The sequence below is a fragment of the Homarus americanus genome, unplaced genomic scaffold (genome assembly GCF_018991925.1).
Source record: "Homarus americanus isolate GMGI-L3 unplaced genomic scaffold, GMGI_Hamer_2.0 scaffold3577, whole genome shotgun sequence".
NCBI lineage: Eukaryota > Metazoa > Arthropoda > Malacostraca > Decapoda > Nephropidae > Homarus > Homarus americanus.
Genome location: NW_024720039.1, coordinates 18,371 through 40,302, shown reverse-complemented (window position 1 = coordinate 40,302; position 21,932 = coordinate 18,371). Strand labels below are relative to the sequence as shown.

At 43.3% G+C, this 21,932-nt stretch overlaps 1 protein-coding gene across 5 annotated transcripts; it reads right to left on the bottom strand.

Annotated features, from left to right (window-relative positions):
* Positions 1-406: 406 nt before the first annotated feature.
* Positions 407-20,747, bottom strand: LOC121860365 (mucin-5AC-like). Of its 5 annotated transcripts, none has more exons than XM_042357480.1 (10): positions 20,636-20,747; positions 16,437-16,629; positions 10,819-11,039; positions 10,387-10,536; positions 5,392-5,492; positions 4,376-4,531; positions 3,949-4,069; positions 3,477-3,632; positions 2,498-2,706; positions 407-2,385 (listed from the first exon to the last, which is right to left on the bottom strand). In XM_042357480.1, the coding sequence occupies exons 3-10, from the start codon at positions 10,895-10,897 to the stop codon at positions 1,057-1,059; spliced, it is 2,301 nt and encodes a 766-aa protein (XP_042213414.1). In that variant the 5' UTR covers positions 10,898-11,039; positions 16,437-16,629; positions 20,636-20,747; the 3' UTR covers positions 407-1,056. The 5 variants fall into 5 exon arrangements, with proteins under 5 accessions (XP_042213414.1, XP_042213417.1, XP_042213413.1 ...); XM_042357483.1 differs by lacking the exon at positions 16,437-16,629 and having other exon boundaries at positions 407-1,109; positions 1,690-2,385; XM_042357479.1 differs by lacking the exon at positions 16,437-16,629.
* Between the last annotated feature and the right edge of the window lie 1,185 nt (positions 20,748-21,932).

Genomic DNA, 21,932 nt, shown 5'->3' with positions numbered 1-21,932 from the left:
AAAACGTTTTTATTTTTTTTAGGCTGGTTTAAATAAAAGATTCCCTTTACCAATATATTATTTTTTTTATTAGCAGAAAGACAATGACCAAACGTTATAGAGGTCACAAAAAATATTTATACGACTAATGTATGTTTTTTCTCTTTATAATGGCATGCATGAGTATATGATATAAAGGTATGTGTGCAGTGTTGAGGAAGCAAGTCAGGGTTCACACAGTTAGCGTTATAGTGTGTGTGTGTGTGTGTGTGTGTGTGTGTGTGTGTGTGTGTGTGTGTGTGTGTGTGTGTGTGTGTGTGTGTGTATGTGTGTGTGTGTGTGTATGTGTATGTGTGTGTGTGTGTGTATGTGTGTGTGTGTGTGTGTGTGTATGTGTGTGTGTGTGTGTGTGTGCGCCAACTTGTTACCCCCCCGACTTGACCCCTTAAGTACGAGTATATCACATGTTTTCCAGGAGAAAAAATATATCAAATATCTGAGCTACTTTCGTCTAAACTTGATGGTGGGTGGGTGGGTGTGGTTCAGCTTAACGTTGGTATTTGTACAACAGATTTATTAATTTGCAGTTAGACTTGAGTGCTGCTGGTTTAAGGGGGCGGTAGGGTGGGGTGAGTGTAGATGGAGGGAGGAAGGGGATGGTGGAGTTGTGTGTGTGTGTGTGTAGAAGCTAATACCATAGACGAAAATGTTTATACCTTCCTGAGAAAAATAATAACTAGACAATGGACGAGGGGAAATTTTGAATCCTGTTATTTCGTTTGTATTGTAACATAAATGTGTCATGTAGCATCTCGTGACACATTAAGTGATAAAACTAGTGATGGGGGATCTGACCAATGTGTATATACGTATCCCTTAAGTGTCACATGCTGCTTGATATGACGACCGAACCTCTCTAGCTGCTGCGGGACTGACGGGGTTGTTAGAGTGTATGTGGTGCTGTCTACAGTCTCCTGTCTACTGAGTATAGGCATTCACAGCTGGGTTTGGTGTCGACGCTGCACTACCACCTGCTGCAGTTGTCGACGTAATAACACCTGATGCACTTGTTGTCGCCTAAGAATCGCTCTCTGCTGCAGCTGTTGCCGATGTAGGTGCACGTGCAGGACCTGTCGTCGACGTAATAACATCAACTGTTAGTGGCGTGAAAGAACACGACGCTGGGGCTGTTATTGCTATATCATCTATGGGAGTGATCAGCACCTCCTCCCGTGCATCACTCAACGAGCTGTTGCTTCCTCCCATGACACTAGTGGACATTGTGTCCACTGAGGTGCCTGTCTGTCCCGTGTCCACTGATATACTGAGTGCTGATACGGTGTCCTCAAAGGTCTCGGTGTCTCCTCCACTGAACGGCGGTAATACTTCGTCTACTACGTGCGAAGGGTCTTCTATAAGGAAAGAAAGTGATAAAGGTGACCCCTGTGTAGAATAGTGTGTCTCTGTGTCCCAAGTACTAGTGTGGTGTCCCGCCTCTGAGGTGTCTTTTGCTGCACTAACTACCGTCGCCTCGCTCTCTGCACCACCGGGTCTCGGACATGAATGATCAGGTGTTGGTTCTGGCGGTGATGTACAGTTTACAGACTTACTGGGTGTAATTTCTGTGTCCTCGGGTTCTACAAGTGGGGGTGTGGCGTAGGGTGGGGCAGGTCTGGGTGCTGTGGATGCCTTACTGGTGCGGGTACCAACCTCAGTATGGTTCGTCGTCGGCGTGACATGTCTCCTATTGCTCCTGTTACCGAAATCTGTGTTGTCAGAGTGGAAAGTGGTCAGTCTGTCAGCACTATGAGCCTCACACTGAGACGATACAGTGCCCGGACCTTCACTGATGGCGGCTGACGTGACAGACACTGTCGTAGTAGTCGACGGGGAGGAGCTGTAGGAGGCGACAGAGAGGGTGGTTGTAGGGGTGGTGGTGGATTCCGAGCAGCCGGTAACCATTGTAGTGTTGGTGAAAGACGAACTAGTGGTGGCGCTAGTGGTTGTGTTGGTGCTAGTGGCTGTGTTGGTGAAGACAGGGGTGGTGGTGAAGGCTGTAGTGGTGGTATATGAAGAGGTGGAGACGCCCGACGTGCTTAAAGTGTTGCATATGGCGCTGATGGGGATGACGATGCTGGAGGTCTGCGTCGTATTGGAGAAGAAAGTGGAAGTGGCGGGAGAAGCGTTAGTATTGGAGCCGAGGCTGACGAGGGAGGTGGTAGTGATGTCGAAGCTGGTGGCGGAGTTGGTGGCGGGGATAGTGGTGGTGGAGGTGCTGGTGGAGAACTTGGGAGAGGGCGGACCCTGTGGGAAGAGCGATTCGTAGGAGGGCGGAAGATCTGAAGTCTGCCAGGGGTGTGAGAGCTGGGTGTGGATTCCGTGACCAGAGTTACACACAACACGAACCTGCAATAAAAAAAAAGACCATTGTCACCACCTGTCTTTGTACATGGTCCATGGAGTTAAATCTCTCTCTCTCTCTCTCTCTCTCTCTCTCTCTCTCTCTCTCTCTCGTTACCTGAATCGCCATATGATGGGCGGAGGAGAGAGTAGAGGACACTTCGTAGGACTCGGCATAAGAGTTGAGTTCCTGTGGGGGTAGGTGATCCCTAGGGGCAGGTGGTCGGGCACGGCGCCAGTACACCACCATACCCAGCACCAGCAGTAGTAAGAGTGCCGCCCCAACCCACGGCCCCACCATCACCGTCACCAGACCCCCCAATATCTCTGAAACAGAAAACGAAGTAAAAAGATGATGTCCAGAAAATGATACAAAAAAAAAAGGTTGAAACAGAAAATGAGTTGATGAGTTAATAGAGAAAGTGGAGTCAGAAGATAACGCAGTAAATGGTGTGAGTAGCAAACACAGTAAACAGGATTAGAAGATAATGCACACCAGTATAAGGAGATGGAGAATAAATAGAGGTATACTAATACAAAAGTTTTACCCATTAAATTGGCTGAACTCAAGACAAATCAATATCCTATATAATGTACAGAAACATTGTCAGACGTAAAAAGTAATACATAGTAATAATATGAAACTATCAATACCAAGTCAGGATTTTCAAAGGATCTTACGATGACTCTTCCACAAAAATCTCCGTCGTGATGCATCAGGCCTCTTGGTTACTAAGTGATGCCCACCATCTGAGACAAGACCCTATGGATTTCTGAAATCTTAATATATAAAACCGTAGAAAACTATTGAGTAGAGTAAGGAAAAAACATACAGCATTTTGAACAGGATTACGTCTTCCCTTGAGGACGCCCTAACTGGTAACTCCCCGAACTGGTAACCCCCTAACTGGTAACCCCCTAACTGGTAACCCCTAACTGATGGTAACCCCCTAACTGGTATGGTAACCCCCTAACTGATGGTAACCCCCTAACTGGTAACCCCCTAACTGGTAAACTGGTAACCCCCTAACTGGTAACTCCCCTAACTGGTATCCCCCTAAACCACATAGAGAGAAGAGTGACAGGGCAGGACTCACCATCATCAAGACAGGAGATCTCGTCAAGGTTGTGAGGTTGGCCGCAGTTGATGTGATGGTCGCACCACAGAGACTGATGGACGCAGTGGGTCTTCTGGTCATGACTTCCAGTTGTACCGCACGACCGCAGACCTCCAGCACAGTCTCTCTCTGGGTCTGTAATGAACGGAAACGGTCAGAACACTCTTACACACTCTTAGTACCTCTCATACACACCTCAATACATGCATATACACCTCAGTACATTCATACACTCTTAGTACACTCATACACACCCCCAGTACACTCATACATACACAGTATACTAAGTGCAAGGTATATTTTGTCCGATAACCTGAAGGTTAAGTGAAATGAAGTGAAGTAAAGTGAAGTGAGGTGAGGTGAGTGCATACTAGTGACTTATGGTAGTACCTGATGGTGACTTATGGTAGTACCTCATGGTGACTTATGGTAGTACCTGGTGGTGACTTACATGGGTAACTGTAGGCGGTGACAACGAAGGTGAAGCCCCGGTGAGGACGCCAGCGGATGTCTTGCCCAAGGAAGCGGTGGTCCCTCTCCCCTATCGACACCTCTACCGTCAGCTCCATCACCTGTAACACAACACCTCTAATGTCACACCTGTCTACATCTGCAACACCATACCTGTTTACATCTGCAACATCACACCTGTATACACCTGCAGCACCACACCTGTATACAGAGAGCCCCCCCCCAAAAAAATTATCTTATTGTGCATCTTATTATCCCGTTCGTAAATAATTCGAGTTTGGACATGAGTTCTAGAAGTGAAGACCTGACGGAGAGCAAAAGAAGAGAGAGATAGAGAAAGAGGAAGAGAAAGACAGACAAACAGACACAGAGGAAGACAGACAAACAGACAGACAGAATATACTCACCCCACACCTATGGACGCTGTTCCCGTTGGCTACAGAGTCCGGGCAGTTGCCAAAGAGCGTCCTCCTGGAGACCGCGTCGGTGAGTCGCTCCTGACCCGAAACTGACCAAGACCCGCATTGCTGCTCCTGGGAAATCCCCTTTGCCTTCGACACCACCTGTAACACACCACCTCTTAACCACCTGTAACACACCACCTGTAACACACCACCTGTAACACACCACCTCTTAACCACCTGTAACACACCACCTCCAACACACCACCTCTTAACCACCTGTAACACACCACCTGTAACACACCACCTGTAACACACCACCTCCAACACACCACCTCTTAACCACCTGTAACACACCACCTCTTAACCACCTGTAACACACAACAGCATCTACCTCAAACATCATTCGTATCATAAAAGTAAACAACTTCAGTCCTTAGCAACATCACTAATTCGTAATAACATCACCACTTACTGGACCCAAGTAATTTTTCCTGGCCTCTCTTTCGGCAGAGTTAAGGACAGCAGAAAACATTATACTGTATCTCTTCATCTAACACCTTAGAGGCTTATTTTTGACTGCCAAGTGCATGACTGCTTAGAGTAAAAGGGGAAGACCTACCATGATGGAAGGAGGGAGGAAAGACCTACTATGATGGATGGAGGGAGGAGAAAGACCTACCATGATGGATGGAGGGAGGGAAGACCTACCATGATGGAAGGAGGGAGGCGGAAAACCTACCATGATGGAAGGATGATGGATACCATGATGGAAGGAGGAAAAGACCTACCATGATGGATGGATACCCTACCATGATGGGTGGAGGGAGGTAAGACCTACCATGATGGAAGGATGGAGGAAAAACCTACCATGATGGGTGGAGGGAGGTAAGACCTACCATGTTGGAAGGAGGGAGGAAGACCTACCATAATGGAAGGAGGGAGGAAAGATCTCCCATGACAGAAGGATAGACGAAATAGCTACCATGATGGAAGGAGAGAGAGAGAGAGAGAAGACCCACCATGATATAGTCGACACACTCGGTCTGGGGAGGACGATGCCCTGCGGTGCCCTCATAACGCCTCAGGTCCACCTCCTCCAGCACCCCAGTCAGGCCCGACCCTGCAGAGGAGCATTATTAGCAGTACCAAAAGATGACCACTACATGTCCATAGACTCATAGAGCAACTTACACCTATATATTTACCAAACACTTGAACAACAAATCCCTTAGCAGCAGAAAACATCCATCACGTCAGGTTCAGGGGTAGTTGTGGGTCGACCAAACGCAGCCAAAACCTACGAACCGCAAAATACGCTGTACACTCTTATCACTTCACCTCACTGCTGGACGCCACTTTTAATATTTTATTTAGCTATTACCAGATGATTTTATTGAGCACAGACCCCCACCCCCCGTCTCCCTCGTACACAAGAGGTTAATAAACTATCTCCACTAAGCATGATTTAAGCCATTTAATGTTTGTTTATTATACGTTAAATCAATCTAGAATGTTGAGATATACATTATATACGGGTATGATTATATTTAACGAGTTGGAGATGACATAAGCCTTTAATAATAATAATAATAATATTAATAGTAATAATAATAATAATAATAGATACAAATATTATCATCATCATCAACAATATTGGACTTCATGACTGTAGCTCCACCATCGTCACCACCGTCACCAACATCATCACCACCATCACCACCATCACCACCACCATCACCACTATCACCACCACCACCATCACCACCATCACCACTATCACCTGCCTTTTCCCCAGTCATGGTGTGTCGAGGCTACCAAGTCCAGGCTGTGTTTACAGGGATGCAGTAGGTCATCGTCATAATGGTTAAAGCTGATCTCTCTCTCTCTCTCTCTCTCTCTCTCTCTCTCTCTCTCTCTCTCTTTAAAATCTTGTGCTTCTTATCGTTTACACACACACACACACACCTGCCATTAAAAATCGTCTCGCCAGTAGTGTTGGAAATTTGTCAGCTGGGAGTAGAAGATAAATTGGATTTCAGGTGTGTGTTTCTATATCTGTAACCCAGGTATGAATACACCTGCTTGAAGCTCACACGTGGACATGCTGTTGTTTTGTTATCATGGTTTGTTATCATGGTGCTATTGTGGTAGAATCGTGGGACAAATATTGGTGTTGGGTGATTATCATGGTACTATCGTAGTCATTATCATGGTACTATCGTAGTCATTATCATGGTACTATTATAGTCGTTATCCTGGTGATATTATAGTCTTTATCATGGTACTATATCGTTACTATCATAGATTTATCATGCTTGTTTTGATGGCACTATCACGGTATGATCATGGTATCCTGCCTCTTCATGAACCCAGAACAATACACTTACTCTTCACTCCCTCCCTCTCCTCCCTCCCTCCCTCTCTATCTCCCCCCTCCCTCCCTCTCCTCCCTCCCTCCCTCCCTCTCTATCTCCTCCTCCCTCCCTCTCCTCCTATCTCCTCCCTCCCTCCCTCCCTCTCTATCTCCTCCCTCCTCCCCTCCCTCTCATCTCCTCCCTCCCTCCCTCTCCTCCTCCCTCCCTCCCTCTCTTCCTCCTCCCTCCCTCCCTCTCTATCTCCTCATCCCCCACTCTTCTTCCTCGTTTCCCCTACAGGCAAGAAACTCATGACAACTCAAGGGAAAGTTTGTGCTGCTATGGCACTTAAATAACGTAGAGTTAGTCGTAATGCTTAGGGTGACTTCATCAAAACATCGACCAACGTGCAAGATAGTTCGGGTGACGTCATCAAAACTCCGTCCAATCAACGTAATGGTTTGGGTGACTTCATCGAAACATCGTCCAATCAGCGTGATGGTTCGAGTGACGTCATCGAAACATCGGCCAATCAGTGTGATGGTTCCAGTGACATCATCAAAACATCGGCCAATCAGTTTGAGAGCTACTCGAGGGGCCTATTGCAGGTAAAGGTTATACCCATTACATGTATTTCACCTTTGATAGCTCATAAGTTGTGTTAGGTCAGTATTATTTATTTAGAATTTAAAGGGTACAGTACTTGGGAGACGAGATACGCAGAGCTGAGAGTATAGAACAGACAGGAAACTTTGTTCTTTTTCCTGTTCTTCTTCTTGTTCATGTTATTGTTTTTGTTCCTGTTCTTGTTCGTCATCATCTTCATTTTGTTCTACTTTTTTTTCATGTTATTGTTCATCTTCAGACAACTTTTTATTTTAGAGTGACGATCCGACCCACTGATTTCAAGAATAATCCCTGACGCCTACAACAACGACCCCCCGACGCCTGCAACAACGATCCCCAACTCTTGCAACAACGACCCTCGACGCCTACAACAACGATCCCCGACTCTTACAACAACGACCCCCTACGCCTACAACAACGATCCCCGACGCCTACAACAACGATCCCCGACTCTTACGATCAACGACCCCCGACGCCCTCAACGACCCCCGACGCCTACAACAACGATCCCCGACTATTGCAACAACTAAACAACGATACAACAACGACCCCCGACTCTTACAACAACGACCCCCGACGCCTACAACAACGATCCCCGACTCTTACAACAACGACCCCTACGCCTACAACAACGATCCCCGACGCCTGCAACAACGATCCCCGACTCTTACAAACGACTCCCGACGCCTACAACAACCCCGACGCCTACAACAACGATCCCCGACTCTACAACAACGACCCCCGACGCCTGCAACAACGACCCCCAATGCGATCGACGCCTACAACAACGATCCCCGACTCTTACAGCAACGACCCCCGACGCCTACAACAACGACCCCCGACGCCTACAATAACGACCCCCCAATGCCTGCAACAACGATCCCCGACGCCTGCAACAACGACCCCCAATGCCTACAACAACGATCCCCGACGCCTACAACAACGATCCCCGACTCTTACAGCAACGACCCCGACGCCTACAACAACGACCCCCGACGCCTACAAGCAAAGACCCCCCTGACGCCTACAACAACGACCCCGACGCCTGCAAGAACGAACCCCGACGCCTACAACAAAAGACCCCGACGCCTACAACAACGACCCCCCGACGCCTACAACAACGACCCTCAATGCCTGCAAGAACGAACCCCGACGCCTACAACAACGACCCCGACGCCTACAGCAACAACCCCCGACGCCTACAACCCCCCGACGCCTACAACAAAGACCCCCGACGCCTACAACAAAGACCCCTGAACGACGCCTACAAAAAAGACCCCCCGACGCCTACAACTAACCCGACAACAACAACAACCGACGCCTACAACAAAGACCCCCCCGACGCCTACCTTCGACGCCTACAACAAAAGACCCGACGCCTGACAACGACGACACAAACCCCGACGCCTACAACAACACGCCTACAACTCGCCTACAACAACGACCCTCAAGAACCCCGACGCGCCTAACAAACAACAAACGACCCCGACGCCTACAACAACAACGACCCCTGCACACAACAACGACCCTCGACGCTCATAACACAACCTCGACGCCTACAAAAGACCCCTACGCCTACAAAAAAGACCGACACCTACAACAACGATACGCCTTATACAACAAGACCCCCGACGCCTTACAAACCTGAAAACTGTAAGTACCAGATATTATTTAGATTTAATGGATATTAGACCCCATAAAAAGTCAGATTGATGTGAGCGGTTTTTTTTTTTGCAAGTTTTGTGAGCGTTTTTTGCTATTGGTATGACTCGATCCACAAGAGCCTGACATCTGATATTTCTGATCAGGATGTAAGTGTAATGAATGTGTAGCTTAACGTAATATCTGAGTTGGAATTCATGGAAATTTGTATTTTTCTTAGTTGCTGCTGATTAGAAAATAATGTCAGGATGCTTTATTCATGCCTTAAAGCGGTGGTTCCCAAACTTTTTAACTTGACGCCTCCTTTTGCTTTTTGCGAAGTTCTCACCCCCCCCTCCCTCCCCTTATATAAGAAAAATTAATTAAAAAAATCATTAAAAGAGAAGAAATCCAGACTAAAACACATAGTTTGATATAAATCTTAACATACTGTAACTGAAGATAAGGGAGGATCGGTGGCTGGTAGTGTTGTGAAAGATACGAGTAGTGTGAGAGTCAGTATGGTATCCGTGACGTGTACAAGATGCGTGAAGAGAGAGGTGAAATGATAGAAAACGGATAGGGGTGACTGCTATACTTTGGTTTTGCATGGATGTGTGGAAGATTCAAACGGAGAGAGAGTTACTCCTGAAAGAGTTTCTTCATTATATTCTTTTTGAGCAAAAAATAGCAAATTTTGACAGATGGCTTCACGCCTCCCCTGTCCCCACCTCACGCCCCCAGTTTGGGAACCACTGCCTTAAAGTCTACAAGAGAGCAATAACTCTCTCATAATATAACAACAGCTGATATCAAACCTAACCTAACCTTATCTCCTAACCTAATTTAACCTAACATCATTATAGTTTTTCGTTTAAATTCATATACGAGTCCAACACGTCTCGGATAAAAATCAAAATACAATAAATGTTTGTGCTTGCAGGTAATCAACGTGATCTAGCATTCGTGAGTAATAAGCTTAGGGTAAAAATTTAGCTGAGAGATTCATGCTGTAAACGGTGTCTAAGTTATCAAAACGAACTAATGCTGCAAGACACACACACACACACACACACACACACACACACACACACACACACACACACACACACACACACACACACACACACACACACAGACGGAAGAACATGGATAACAACGTACAGTATTTCACTCATTGAAAAGCGCGGGAGAAAAAAAAAATTCTCACACAAAACTTAAACAAACATGACTCTCTTTTCCCTCACTTGCTGTACCCCGTCCACAACAGTTATATATATATTAAGTACAGTATTTAACTCTCTAACAAAGCGACAGGAAAATGTGTTTATATATTATTAAGTATAATTTGTATATTATAATGTAAAGAAGACGAGAGTGGTAGAGACTTACATAGGTGGAGCGAGGCCTTGAAGGTGATGTGACAGCGGAGAGGAGCAAAGTCATAGAAGTCTTTGGCTGTGAGTCTGAGGATGGCGGCAGACTTGGCCCCGTCCTCCAGCCAGATGGTCTCGTTGCACACACCAGCTGAGTCCACGGTGGCTATAACGTGAAGGGACTGGGTTAAAAATCTTACGGTTTCTTAATATATAAATCTGTATCATCTTAAAATAATACGATTTAATACCTGGATTAGTTTGACAATATCAGAAAATTATTGTATAATCTAGTTTATTACGTCACAGATAAACAGATTCATTAGTTCAATATCTATAGATGTACCTGGAAAAAAAAAACTGTGTTCAAATATCACCTGGAAATTAAATTGTACATAAATGTATATGGGAAATAATTGCCTGGAATGGGAAGCAGATAAGGACTTACTGATCCTATATGCGAGGCGCAGCTCAGCCAGGTACAGCAGGAGGCCGCATAGTGTCAGCTGTACCCCTGCACCTGCCATTTTAGACCTCCCTGCTTGAACCTCGTCGTCTTCCTTTTGTATTTGAGAGCCCTCCTTCTACCTCTACTCGCCCCTCTTTCTGCTAATGAACCTCCTGCTTCACTCTTCCCTGCTACTCTTGTTGTCACTGCTGCCGCTCCGCCTGCCCAAAAAGAGTCAACATCTTCACTACCTTAAACGTCAATACATTATTTTGTTTTGTTTTTATCTGAATTAATCACAAGAGTCACAGGAATATACCATTATTATCTCTAAAGCCAACCATGATATGAAAACAAAACACTCGATATGACCCCCTCCCCCCCCCACACACTGTTTTTTGTTGTTGTTTTTTTTGCTCGTTTAAGAATAGACTCGGGTAGTGTAGATTTTGTCGATAGATATTAATTAAATTTAGAATATATTTATATATATTGCAAGAGTAATTTATAGCAGTGAAACTACATTGGGATGGTGTTCCTATATAGCGGCCATACCCATTAAATCTGTAGATCATTATTAACGTTGAAAACAATAGGTGGCTCCTGAAGAACTCTTATTATTTCAGTCTGGCGCACCGACCTCAAAAGTTTCCCCGTCCCTGGTGTGAGTATAAAAATCAACAGCGGTTATTGTGGTGGTTACAATTGTATTTCCCCAACGGTTCATTAATCCGAAGTTTTAATATAACCTAACCTAACCTAACCAAACCTTTGAAATAGTGAACCCTCAGCAAAATAAATCATCGGAAAATCGCAAATCTTCCTCTATATTGATCAACGTGATAATGAGTACGAGGGAGGGAGAGAGAGACTTTTGTCACCACTGGTAGGCCGGGGCCCCCTCCTCCTCCAGCTCCTAGATTGGTCTAGTGACGGAGCTCTGGTAGGTGTTTCGGAAGCCTATGTTCCCTGGCCGCTGAGAAATTTTGACATAAAACTGTAATAAAATTAATACCTTCATTGATAAAGTTTATTCATTATAAGACTAAAATCAATAAGATGGAATAAAATGAAAAAGCAAACTAATATAACATAACTTCAGAGTAGTGTTAGGACAATCTTGGCATCAGATTAGAGTTACTACCCGCCAGGCATCCCCATGACGGTCGTAACTTAGGCTCAGGTCAACAGCAATGCAGAAAAATACGTATTATATAAAAAAAATCAAAACTCAGAGAAACTACAGTTGTTATCACTTCTCGATAGGATATATTCGGCAGGGTTGATATGAAAGGAATGATTCAGAAGAGTTGATTCGGCAGGGTTGATATGGAAGGAATGATTCGGCAGGGTAAAATCGGCAGGGTTCGTTAGGCAGGGTTGGCATATAAACGTTTTACAAAGTACAAATCGTTAATCTGTCCTTAAGAAAGTCCATTAAAATCTAATCTTTAACAAGGAGACTACTTGGTGATAAGACATCAATAAAAAACAAAATCAAAATAATTTGTAATATAATAAAATATAATAAAATATCGTCTCCCATAAATGTTATACACGTTTTCTATGATGGCAAAAACTCAAGTAAATTAAATTGAGAAGTTGAATAAATATCCTGTAACCTATTTTGAAACTTTTGACTTTTGAACTCTAGGATGAAGTTATTATTCGATTAAACTACTACTTAGTACGTGGTGGAAAATATAACTTGGAGGTGAATTTTGGACAAGGTTGTTATGTAAATATTTAGAGATTAAAAGAGTGGAATCAGACAGTTTACATAATATAGATGTTAAAAAAGTTCACCCGTTCATTCCCAGATTCATGAGGGTTATAGCTTAATATAAATCAACTCTCCAATATTTGGCTGTCATGTTCCTCTTATTATATCATGCCATTATAGACGGAAGCAGAAGACAATGTCCCTCCGCGTGTTGGCGGTATCCTCATAAAGTGAGGCTCTAGGAAAGTGGACTAAACGAGTTTCACTGTTGGATTTAGACAGTTTTTGCCTCGGTTAACATAAGATCAGATCCTCCTAGCCAACCCTATTATAGTTCGTTTAGCGTGATTGTGAAACTCCTTTTTCAACCCTAAAAAATAACTATCTTAGACTTCCATACGATGATGTCACATGACTGCGGGTTATAGCATTTTTAGGTGGCTTAATATGACATCACGAGACATCTCACCCTCGCTGATGGTGACGTGATGGGTTACGTCGTCATTTCATCTCGCTAAATTTGATATCAAGAGATATTTTATCCACGAGATGATAGTGAGAACTTTGGTGATTGGAAAACATTTATACCATCTTACCTCCGACAACACGATGAGGGAATAACATCGTGTGTCTGTCAACTGGTTAGTAAGGGACCGTTGTTGTAAAAAAATAATGGAGGTGGTATATTCTGCGTATTAGAAGATAATAATAGAGATTTATATTTCTGTATTGGTAATGTGTTAGTCTACTATCTCCATTAACCTCTTTATTACGAGGACATCACTTTTAATATTTTATTTAGCTAACGGCAGATGATTTTATTCAGATCAGAGGCGACATCGTATACTTTATGTTCGATCGACGCACTGAAAGGTTGCTATGTGTATTAAAGAGTGAAGATAATATTATGGAGCCTGAGTTTCCGTAATGTAACTTATGAATATTTTATCCATTGAATTTCAGTAACTAATGAACACCATAAGATGATTCAGTAGCACTATCAGAGACTATACACACAAACACACTATTGTTACCTAAAGAAAATGAAGATGTGTATAATTGTATGCTGTAGGTCAATACATAATAGACATACATCCAACAGTGTCCCATAATTGGTAGTTCTCATCAGGATTTTCAAGACCTTCAACTTTCCCACAAAAAAGAATCATTTCGCAGTTGAGATGGCAGTCCCGTTAACCATTTGATACTTGAGGGAACTGATATAGTAAATCTTAAAGTTGTTGTTTTTTTTAGCCAGTGAAATGCAAGATACGCGTCCAGAGTAGTGTTTATATTATATGAGAAAAAAAGGAAATTGAATCTGACCAGAATAGAAAACTGAGACTGAGGTGAAATGTGTTGACGTAGTGGGTGACGGTCGATGCCTCCCTCTCTTGGCACATAACAACTCTTAAAATTTATCCCAAAGACTGTGCATTTAATCAGCTCATTTTCATATAGATGTGGAAAAAAATTCATCATCGATTAAGTCATTATTGGGGGGAGTGAGAGTGAAGTGGGGGGAAACAGGTTCAAAAATTGAGTGTTGGGTGGCTCTGAGAGATGAAACTTCAAGTCGTTAGCATGTAGATGAAAGCATGTGTGAGTTAGTGGAGTTAAGGGCGTTGTGTATATATGAGGGGAGGGCAAAATACTCTTATATAAAACACTCCAGGTGTATAAGAATAAAGCCTCTCGTCTCCTATAAGTTACAGGAGCACAGTGTACACCTTGACGCAAACATCAAGGCTATACATCAACATCTAGACACTGTGTCCTAATGTACAGAGGAGTGCAGTCTGTTCCTGTGTTAATTAAGAAGCACTGTCTCCTGATACCCTGGATCACCTCCCCTCTGGCGGCTGAGTTATGTTTTAATTTCTGAGACACAAAAGCACTTGATGACCTACTGAGAGTTATATTGTAACGGTTAACACACAAAGAACATGAGACAACTTTATTACTCAAGGAAACGAGGTCGACCAGTTGTATGTATGTATGTATGTATGTATGTATGTATGTATGTTTGTATGTATGTATCAAACAGGGAGGTACTACCGCCTGGAAAGATGTTGGAAGCATAATGTGTTGTCTAATGGTAGACCCTGCTGCCATATGGCATCACAAGTATTGTGACCAAGTCCCAGGTTACTGATCTGACTTTCTGCCTCATTTACACACAATTGCAGGGTCTCAATTGTTTCTATTACGTTTACAACACAACATACATATATCGTTTCTCACTCTTGATTTTTTCATTTTTGTATTTATTTATGGTTCTAAATTATTATTATTATTATTATTATTATTATTATTATTATTATTATTATTATTATTATTATTATTATTATTATTATTATTATTATTATTATTATTATTATTATTATTATTATTCGCCCCAGGCCCTGATGTGGGTCAGTGACCTGTGCCCGGGTGAGCTAATCCCAGTAAAAAAAAAATAAATAAATAAAACAATCATAACCTGGGAACGGAAGTGTTACAATATCGAAACTTACACACACACACACACACACACGCACGCACACACACACGCACACACACACACACACACACACACACACACACACACACGTTAATTTCACTGAGAGATAAACTGAACTAAAACAACTTACTGTCATCTTAGACCTTTAGAATCATCACAGTTTAAGAGACAAAACCCTGTCCAGTATCCCCACTTGATAGATCTTCAATAGTTGGCTAGATGTTTTATTCCCCTTAACGGAGACATATAAACGCCTTAAACATGTTGACTGAAGATAAAAACAAAAGCGTAACACGAAAAATATCATCAAAAGTACACAGAAACTCAGTAAAATCCAGTTAAACTCTCAGTAAAATCCAGTTAGGAGGTAAATTTAACGTAGGAATCACTTTACGTTCATCTTATTTCGTCTCCAGTGAACGTATCTGGTGAACGTAGTCTCTTGTTTAGCTTTTACTCTACTGTTTATCTATGGTTTAGCTTAGAGGGATTATCTCAAAAACATTCTTATATTCTTAATTTATGAGGAGAATATTCACAGTAAGAACCTTTGAGACTGGGCGTGGACGAGTGAGGTGGTGGACGAGTGAGGTGGTAGGACGAGTGAGGTGGTAGGACGAGTGAGGTGGTGGACGAGTGAGGTGGTAGGACGAGTGAGGTGGTAGGACGAGTGAGGTGGTGGACGAGTGAGGTGGTAGGACGAGTGAGGTGGTGGACGAGTGAGGTGGTGGAGTGAGGTGGTGGACGAGTGAGGTGGTGGACGAGTGTGGTAGTGGACGAGTGAGGTGGTGGACAGTGAGGTGGTGGTGGTAGTGGACAGTGAGGTAGTGTTGTTTCACGTTCTCTTTATCGATCCTCGCACACCGGGTTTTCCCTGCTGCCTGCCACCCCAACACGCACACACACACACACACACACACACACACACACACACACACAGGTTATCGAACTTGTCTCTTTGTGGTGGTCTCTGACCCCATCATCCCCCCCCCCCAACCCCCACGCTCTGCACTCCCCTACACAAACGACCTGCATCCCCCCATACGACCTGCATCCTTCCAGCATGTCCTGCATCCCTCCAACATGACCTGCTACCCTCTAACACGACCTATACCCCCACGACCTACACCTGACAAAACAATACTAAACATTATACTGAAAAAAGGATTCGAAAAATATCGTTACTACTGTTTTTCCAAATTTGTTTTCCCTATTCACGATAGATAATGGCCTGGACTCATTATCTTTCAACAGAACCTGACGATACGTAACAGTGACGCCTAAAAGAAAAGGTTCTGTGCCCATAGGAGACGGATGAAGGATAGATGTGAAGGAGATTTACTACACAAATTATGGGGATTGTTCAGAACTCAAACAATCATTCATTTATACCTTAGTTTTCAATGACCGATTTTCTTCTTGGATGATAATGTTTGGTACTCCGGTGGCATGACTCAACACACCCTCGCCCTGTCTCCAACGATGTGGTAGCCTCGTGTGGAGAGCAGAGGTTGAATAGATACAGCGCTCGTCTCCTGTTCCGGGGGTCAATGGTTCGATTCCCGGGCGCTCCCAGTTCACCCAGCTGTAAATGGGTACCTAAGTTTACAACTATGGGAAGTGGATGTGGTCGAGTGCAGTACAATACAGAAGGTTTAGTATACAGTGTGCTGTATCCACACTGTCCCTCACGGGCTGTCATGCCAAAAGGGACCCACTTTTTTTTAAGCTGACTGCTGGGATGACGCACGGATTTGGCCTCCAGACTATGACGTCATTCTTAATAATAATTTTTTTCTTCAAATTTTTTTTAATTTTGTTGTTAGGTAAAGTTACGTTACGTTACCTTGTGTTACGTTACATTACGTTGCGTTAAATTACGTTACTTTAAGATAGGTTACACGATGCTAATCTACATTTGTCTATGCTACGTTAATTTAGGTTACATTACGTGATGTTAGATTACATTGGGTTTGTGTCGGAAGAGAGTACTGGAATGCAACTCTAGCCTGCAGGTCTCTTGATGGCCAAGGACCAATCAGATGTTACGCCCGCATGCGTGTGGATTATAGCGAATTGACCCCCGCCCGTACTGTGCACGACGTAAATACTGTCTCTGTTCGGTACTAATTTGGTTTGACCTCTGCCATAACCCTGAGGTGACGAAACTATGGGTGCCCTGCGCTAACACACACAATCTGCCTTTACTGTCAAGTATCAACACAATGGCGTTCATTCCGTCCCTGACTACATTATAGATGGCAGACCCTCGTGTGTATACAGATGTCAACAAATTAAAAAAAAATGAAGATAATATAAAATTACAAAGTACGAAACAATAGAAGAAAAGGTTATCTTCTTTTAATTAATTAGAAGATTTGTTAAAACTAATGGGTTCATACAAAAAAGTTCTTTCATTTATGAGGTGATTTACTCCGCAGAGAACAACCCAGGTGTTGATCGTTTGCAAAATGATGTGATCAAGACTCATACAAAAAACACCAATAGAGTTGCAGACTTGGCTCTTTTCTGCACCAATGTTCCTCCAGTCCTGTTGAGAAAACTACACTGGAGCCGAGGAGGCTGTGATTTTATCTACATACCGTGATCACTTTATTATAATTAATAATGTGACAGTGCCGACTAATCTGAAAAAATCTTTCCAAAACTTGGCTGAAGTGTATCGACACTATGAACGACCAGGAGAGTAAGAACAACGTTTCCTGGGGAGCAAATCATGCTGCCAGTCTGTAGCAATCATCAGTGGTGGTGCCTGCAATCTCGTCTCTAATTCCTTTGTTCCATGATCAAGCAGAATCTGTCGCAATGATCAGGCATACTATGGATTTAGTGAAGCAAGCCGCAGAGCTCCTGGACCCAGGACAGGTCTCCGTTATAGCTGTTGATGACCCACTGTGAGAATGGCCAGACACCCATGGTAAGCAGAATTTTGTTAGAATGTTAGGTAGCTTGCACAATGAGATGGCCTTTATGAAAGTCCGTGGAGATTGACTTAGGAACATTGGTTGGACAGAGGCACTGGTAGGAGCAGGTGTTGCCTCACCACGTACCGCAGACTCATTCCTTAAGGCTAGCCATCTAACCAGAACTCTCGGGCACATCAAGTCACCACTTGTGCACTTTTCAGCCTCAAACAGAAAGGATACATTCATTACTGATCCTCTCTGCAAGAAGGTGATAGTCCTCTCTCCATGGATAATTAGTGCAATCCTATGATCAGTTCATATCAAACGTTTCACGACTGGTCCATTGTGTTACACCTGGAACTCTTGTTGCTGATTTATGTCAGGTCACTTCGGGAAAAAAATTTCCCTCTGTATACTGAAGTTCTTAATCCCATGGCCCCGTGGTTCTTTGCACTGGATGATGCATATTACTCAAGATGGCTACCAGTGCACAAAAGGGACATGGCGTTACTGCATCATACACACCCAACCATAGCAGAAGATTTCAACCAGGAGCATTTTGTCATCAAAACACAAAGATCACCCTGGGTTAGACAAGGGTCACCCTGGGTTAGACAAGGTTCACCTTGGGTTAGGTTAGGTTAGGTAAATAAAGCCGGGTTTCATAAATGAAATTGTATTAACCGCTTGTGTACGGGCTCTTCAGCTGACTAAAATCGTCTCGTCTTAGCCAAAAAATATATATTGATATTGGCGTTGCTGTAGTGAAGAGGTTAATAGCGAGGGATGAAACCGCGTAGTTATACAGCTAGAGACATGGGCGGTGGGGTGGGGGCGAGGGGACACTTACACATGGAGCACGTGTCACCCTCCCCCACCGCTCCCTCTAACATTCCGAGATGCTGACTTCCGGCAGTCATTCCCACCAATTCTTATAATAAAGATAATAATACTACATATAATAATAATAATAATAAAATATGAAGAGGAATCATAGATAACTAAAATATAGATAAAATATCTTAAATAAAATAAAATAAAATAACTGAAGAAAACTCAACTAAAGTTCGTAGCAATATAAGACAAATATATGACATCCATTATATATATATATATATATATATATATATATATATATATATATATATATATATATATATATATATATATATATATATATATGGGGATTAGCCCACCTGGGCCCGGGTCACTGACCCACAGGGCCTTTGGGGGGGGGGGCGAAAATAATAATAATAATAATAATAATAAATAAAATTATAATAAAAACAAAAAATAAAATAATAATAATAATGAAGAACCATAAATAAATACAAAAAATGAAAAAATATCAAGAGTTAGAAACTACATACAGTGTAGTATGTTGTGTTGTCAATAGTAAGAGAAACAATTGAGACCCTGCAATTGTGTGTAAATGAGGCAGAAAGTCAGATCAGCAACCTGGGACTTGGTCACAATTTTCGTGATGCCATATGGCAGCAGTGTCTACCATTAGACAACACATTGTGCTTCCAATATCTTCCCAGGCGGTAGTACCTCCCTGTTTGGTAGCTCCCAACTACCTACTATGTTGGTTAATGTTTAATGCTGAATAAAATCTTGGAACATTTTTAGGGCGTAGTTGTAAAGTTCCACAAGGAAGGTAAAACAATAAGTATTAGTACCTCACACACACTAAATGCAATAGGTGCGAGGGGTGTTGCACGGTACAGGTATCTAAAACGAGGCGGGAAGCGATAAGAAATTGGCGAGGAGTCTTATGGAGGCAGGTTGAGAGTCCACGTGTTGCTGCCCACCACAACACCATACCTCCCCCCTCACCTGCCTGCCTCCCTTACCTCTCTACTCTCGCGAATTCTCTGTTAACTTATACACCTGTGATGTCTTACGGCCCCTCTATCGAATTAAAAGCATTTTCCATCCGTTCTCCTTGAAATTTCGTGTAGAAATGCAAAATATTGCTTTAAAATCGAAAAGAAAACGGGTTTTATGATAGTAAACAAACTCTGTGGTATGTACACAAGAAGACGCCACAAGAGCTGCACAACTTGCTTGATGCTTTTGCTGCTTTGAGTAACTTAATGCATCAGGGTTCTTTGTGTCAGCTTCCATAGTTCTCAGTAATATTAATATAACGTTTCCTTAAAGCACGGCGCAAGTTGTTAGATCACGAGAATCAGCCTAGGTTGAGTATCCGAGAAACCAGACATGTCCAGGGTGATATCCAGCAGCGGGCTCGAGGGATGTACAGGACACGAGGCAGGAACGAGCACCACCACGCAGCATCAATGGGAAAACATCTATGTCAAGGACACTCAGACGCAACACTAGAGGGCCTACCTCTTGGCCACTGTGCTCCAGTGTCTCTTTTTCCTGCGTCAGTGATTACAGGAACACCGTCACAAATCGTATTTCCACACTAAAATTATATTACACAGAAGTTCGCCACGCGTAAACACTCCCCTGAACGAGGGGAAAAAAACAGAGGATGCTTGCTTTCCCCACAACCTAATTTAAAGCCACTGAGCAGATAAGAGTTTCCAAGGACGCGCCAATGTTTTATTGGCAACAAATTTTTACACTGTCACTTCGCCATCAGGTGGGACTCTACTGCATTCACGTAAGCTTGAGAAATGTGAGCCTCACCCGCAAGTGTATGGCACGGGCGTCCAGTGGCTGGGCGGCGTGGGCAGCGTCCCAGGGTGGCGTGGGAAGCGTCCCCACCAGTAGACGCAGCGTCCAACCCTCAGCCGCCACTGCCGCGCCAGTACAGAATTTCGTGTCAAGGGGAGAAGTGGTGAGTTGCCGGATGTACAAGATTATTGTTTATTGCATAGCCACATTTACATTATGCAATTATCAACTCATTAATTGTATGTGATATTCAGTAAACGAAATGAGCCATTTGGCTTATTTAAAGTAGCTTGTGTTGTCTTCATAACAAAACAATAACACGAATCAGCAACCCCGGCACATGGAGGCGGGAGGGTTAACTTGTACTAGGTGGAATTTTCACTTCGTCAGTCATCCTCGTCACCAGGTCTGGATAGCAAATGATATCTACCAAAAAAGTAAAGGGTATAATTTAATGAGAAGTCATTCTTATTAAACGTAAGGAATGTAGAGGAGGCAGCCATCACGCTCCGCCACCACACTGCCCTTGGCAGAGGGGACAGCGAGGGGAAATCGGCAACTCCTAACGTGATATTGATCGTGACGTCATCAGCCACACGACCCACTGTGCCTGCTGTTGTATTTCTACCAGGACGAACAAGACACTAAGCTATACCCAACTATCTGTAGTCGAGTAAATACATAAACAAATTAAGAAAGTTAAAACAAAATTTAATCAGATCAATGCGGACGTTAACCATGTTTTATATTAAATTAGTTTTATTATTATCTTTATCTAAATTTATTTAGGCGGCAGTTTGAAATCGAAATATAATTATACTCGTTCTACGAAAATTGTCATGTAACCTTCCCGCCACATCATTCGCGGACTTCCCGGAACGATGACTCCTGCTCGACACAGCTTCATGGCGGGAGTAAGGCAGTTTGGCGCTCTGGACAAAGTGTTCGCCAATCCTGTCCCCCGTTTATAGCCTTTGTCCTGTCCTCTCCAAACAGGTCCAGTATAAACACAAGAGTCTTGAGCGAGATCTTCCATGTACTGATGTATTTTACAAACGAAATTATGGTAAACGATACAAACTATATTAAATGATAGACACTTAAAGTTTAAGCTCAAGTTTTTCTTCAGTTTCCTGTTCTATTGACACAATGGCCAGTCCAACACATGTCTCTTGCAGTAGTCAAGAAAGAAGATAAATGTTTTGATGAATTTCAGCTTTGAGAAGCTACGCTCCCACCTGGCAACAGAAACCGAAGGAGTCAAGAGAATGTGGAGTTATGAAGATGTTGGTAACACTGACTGTCAGTA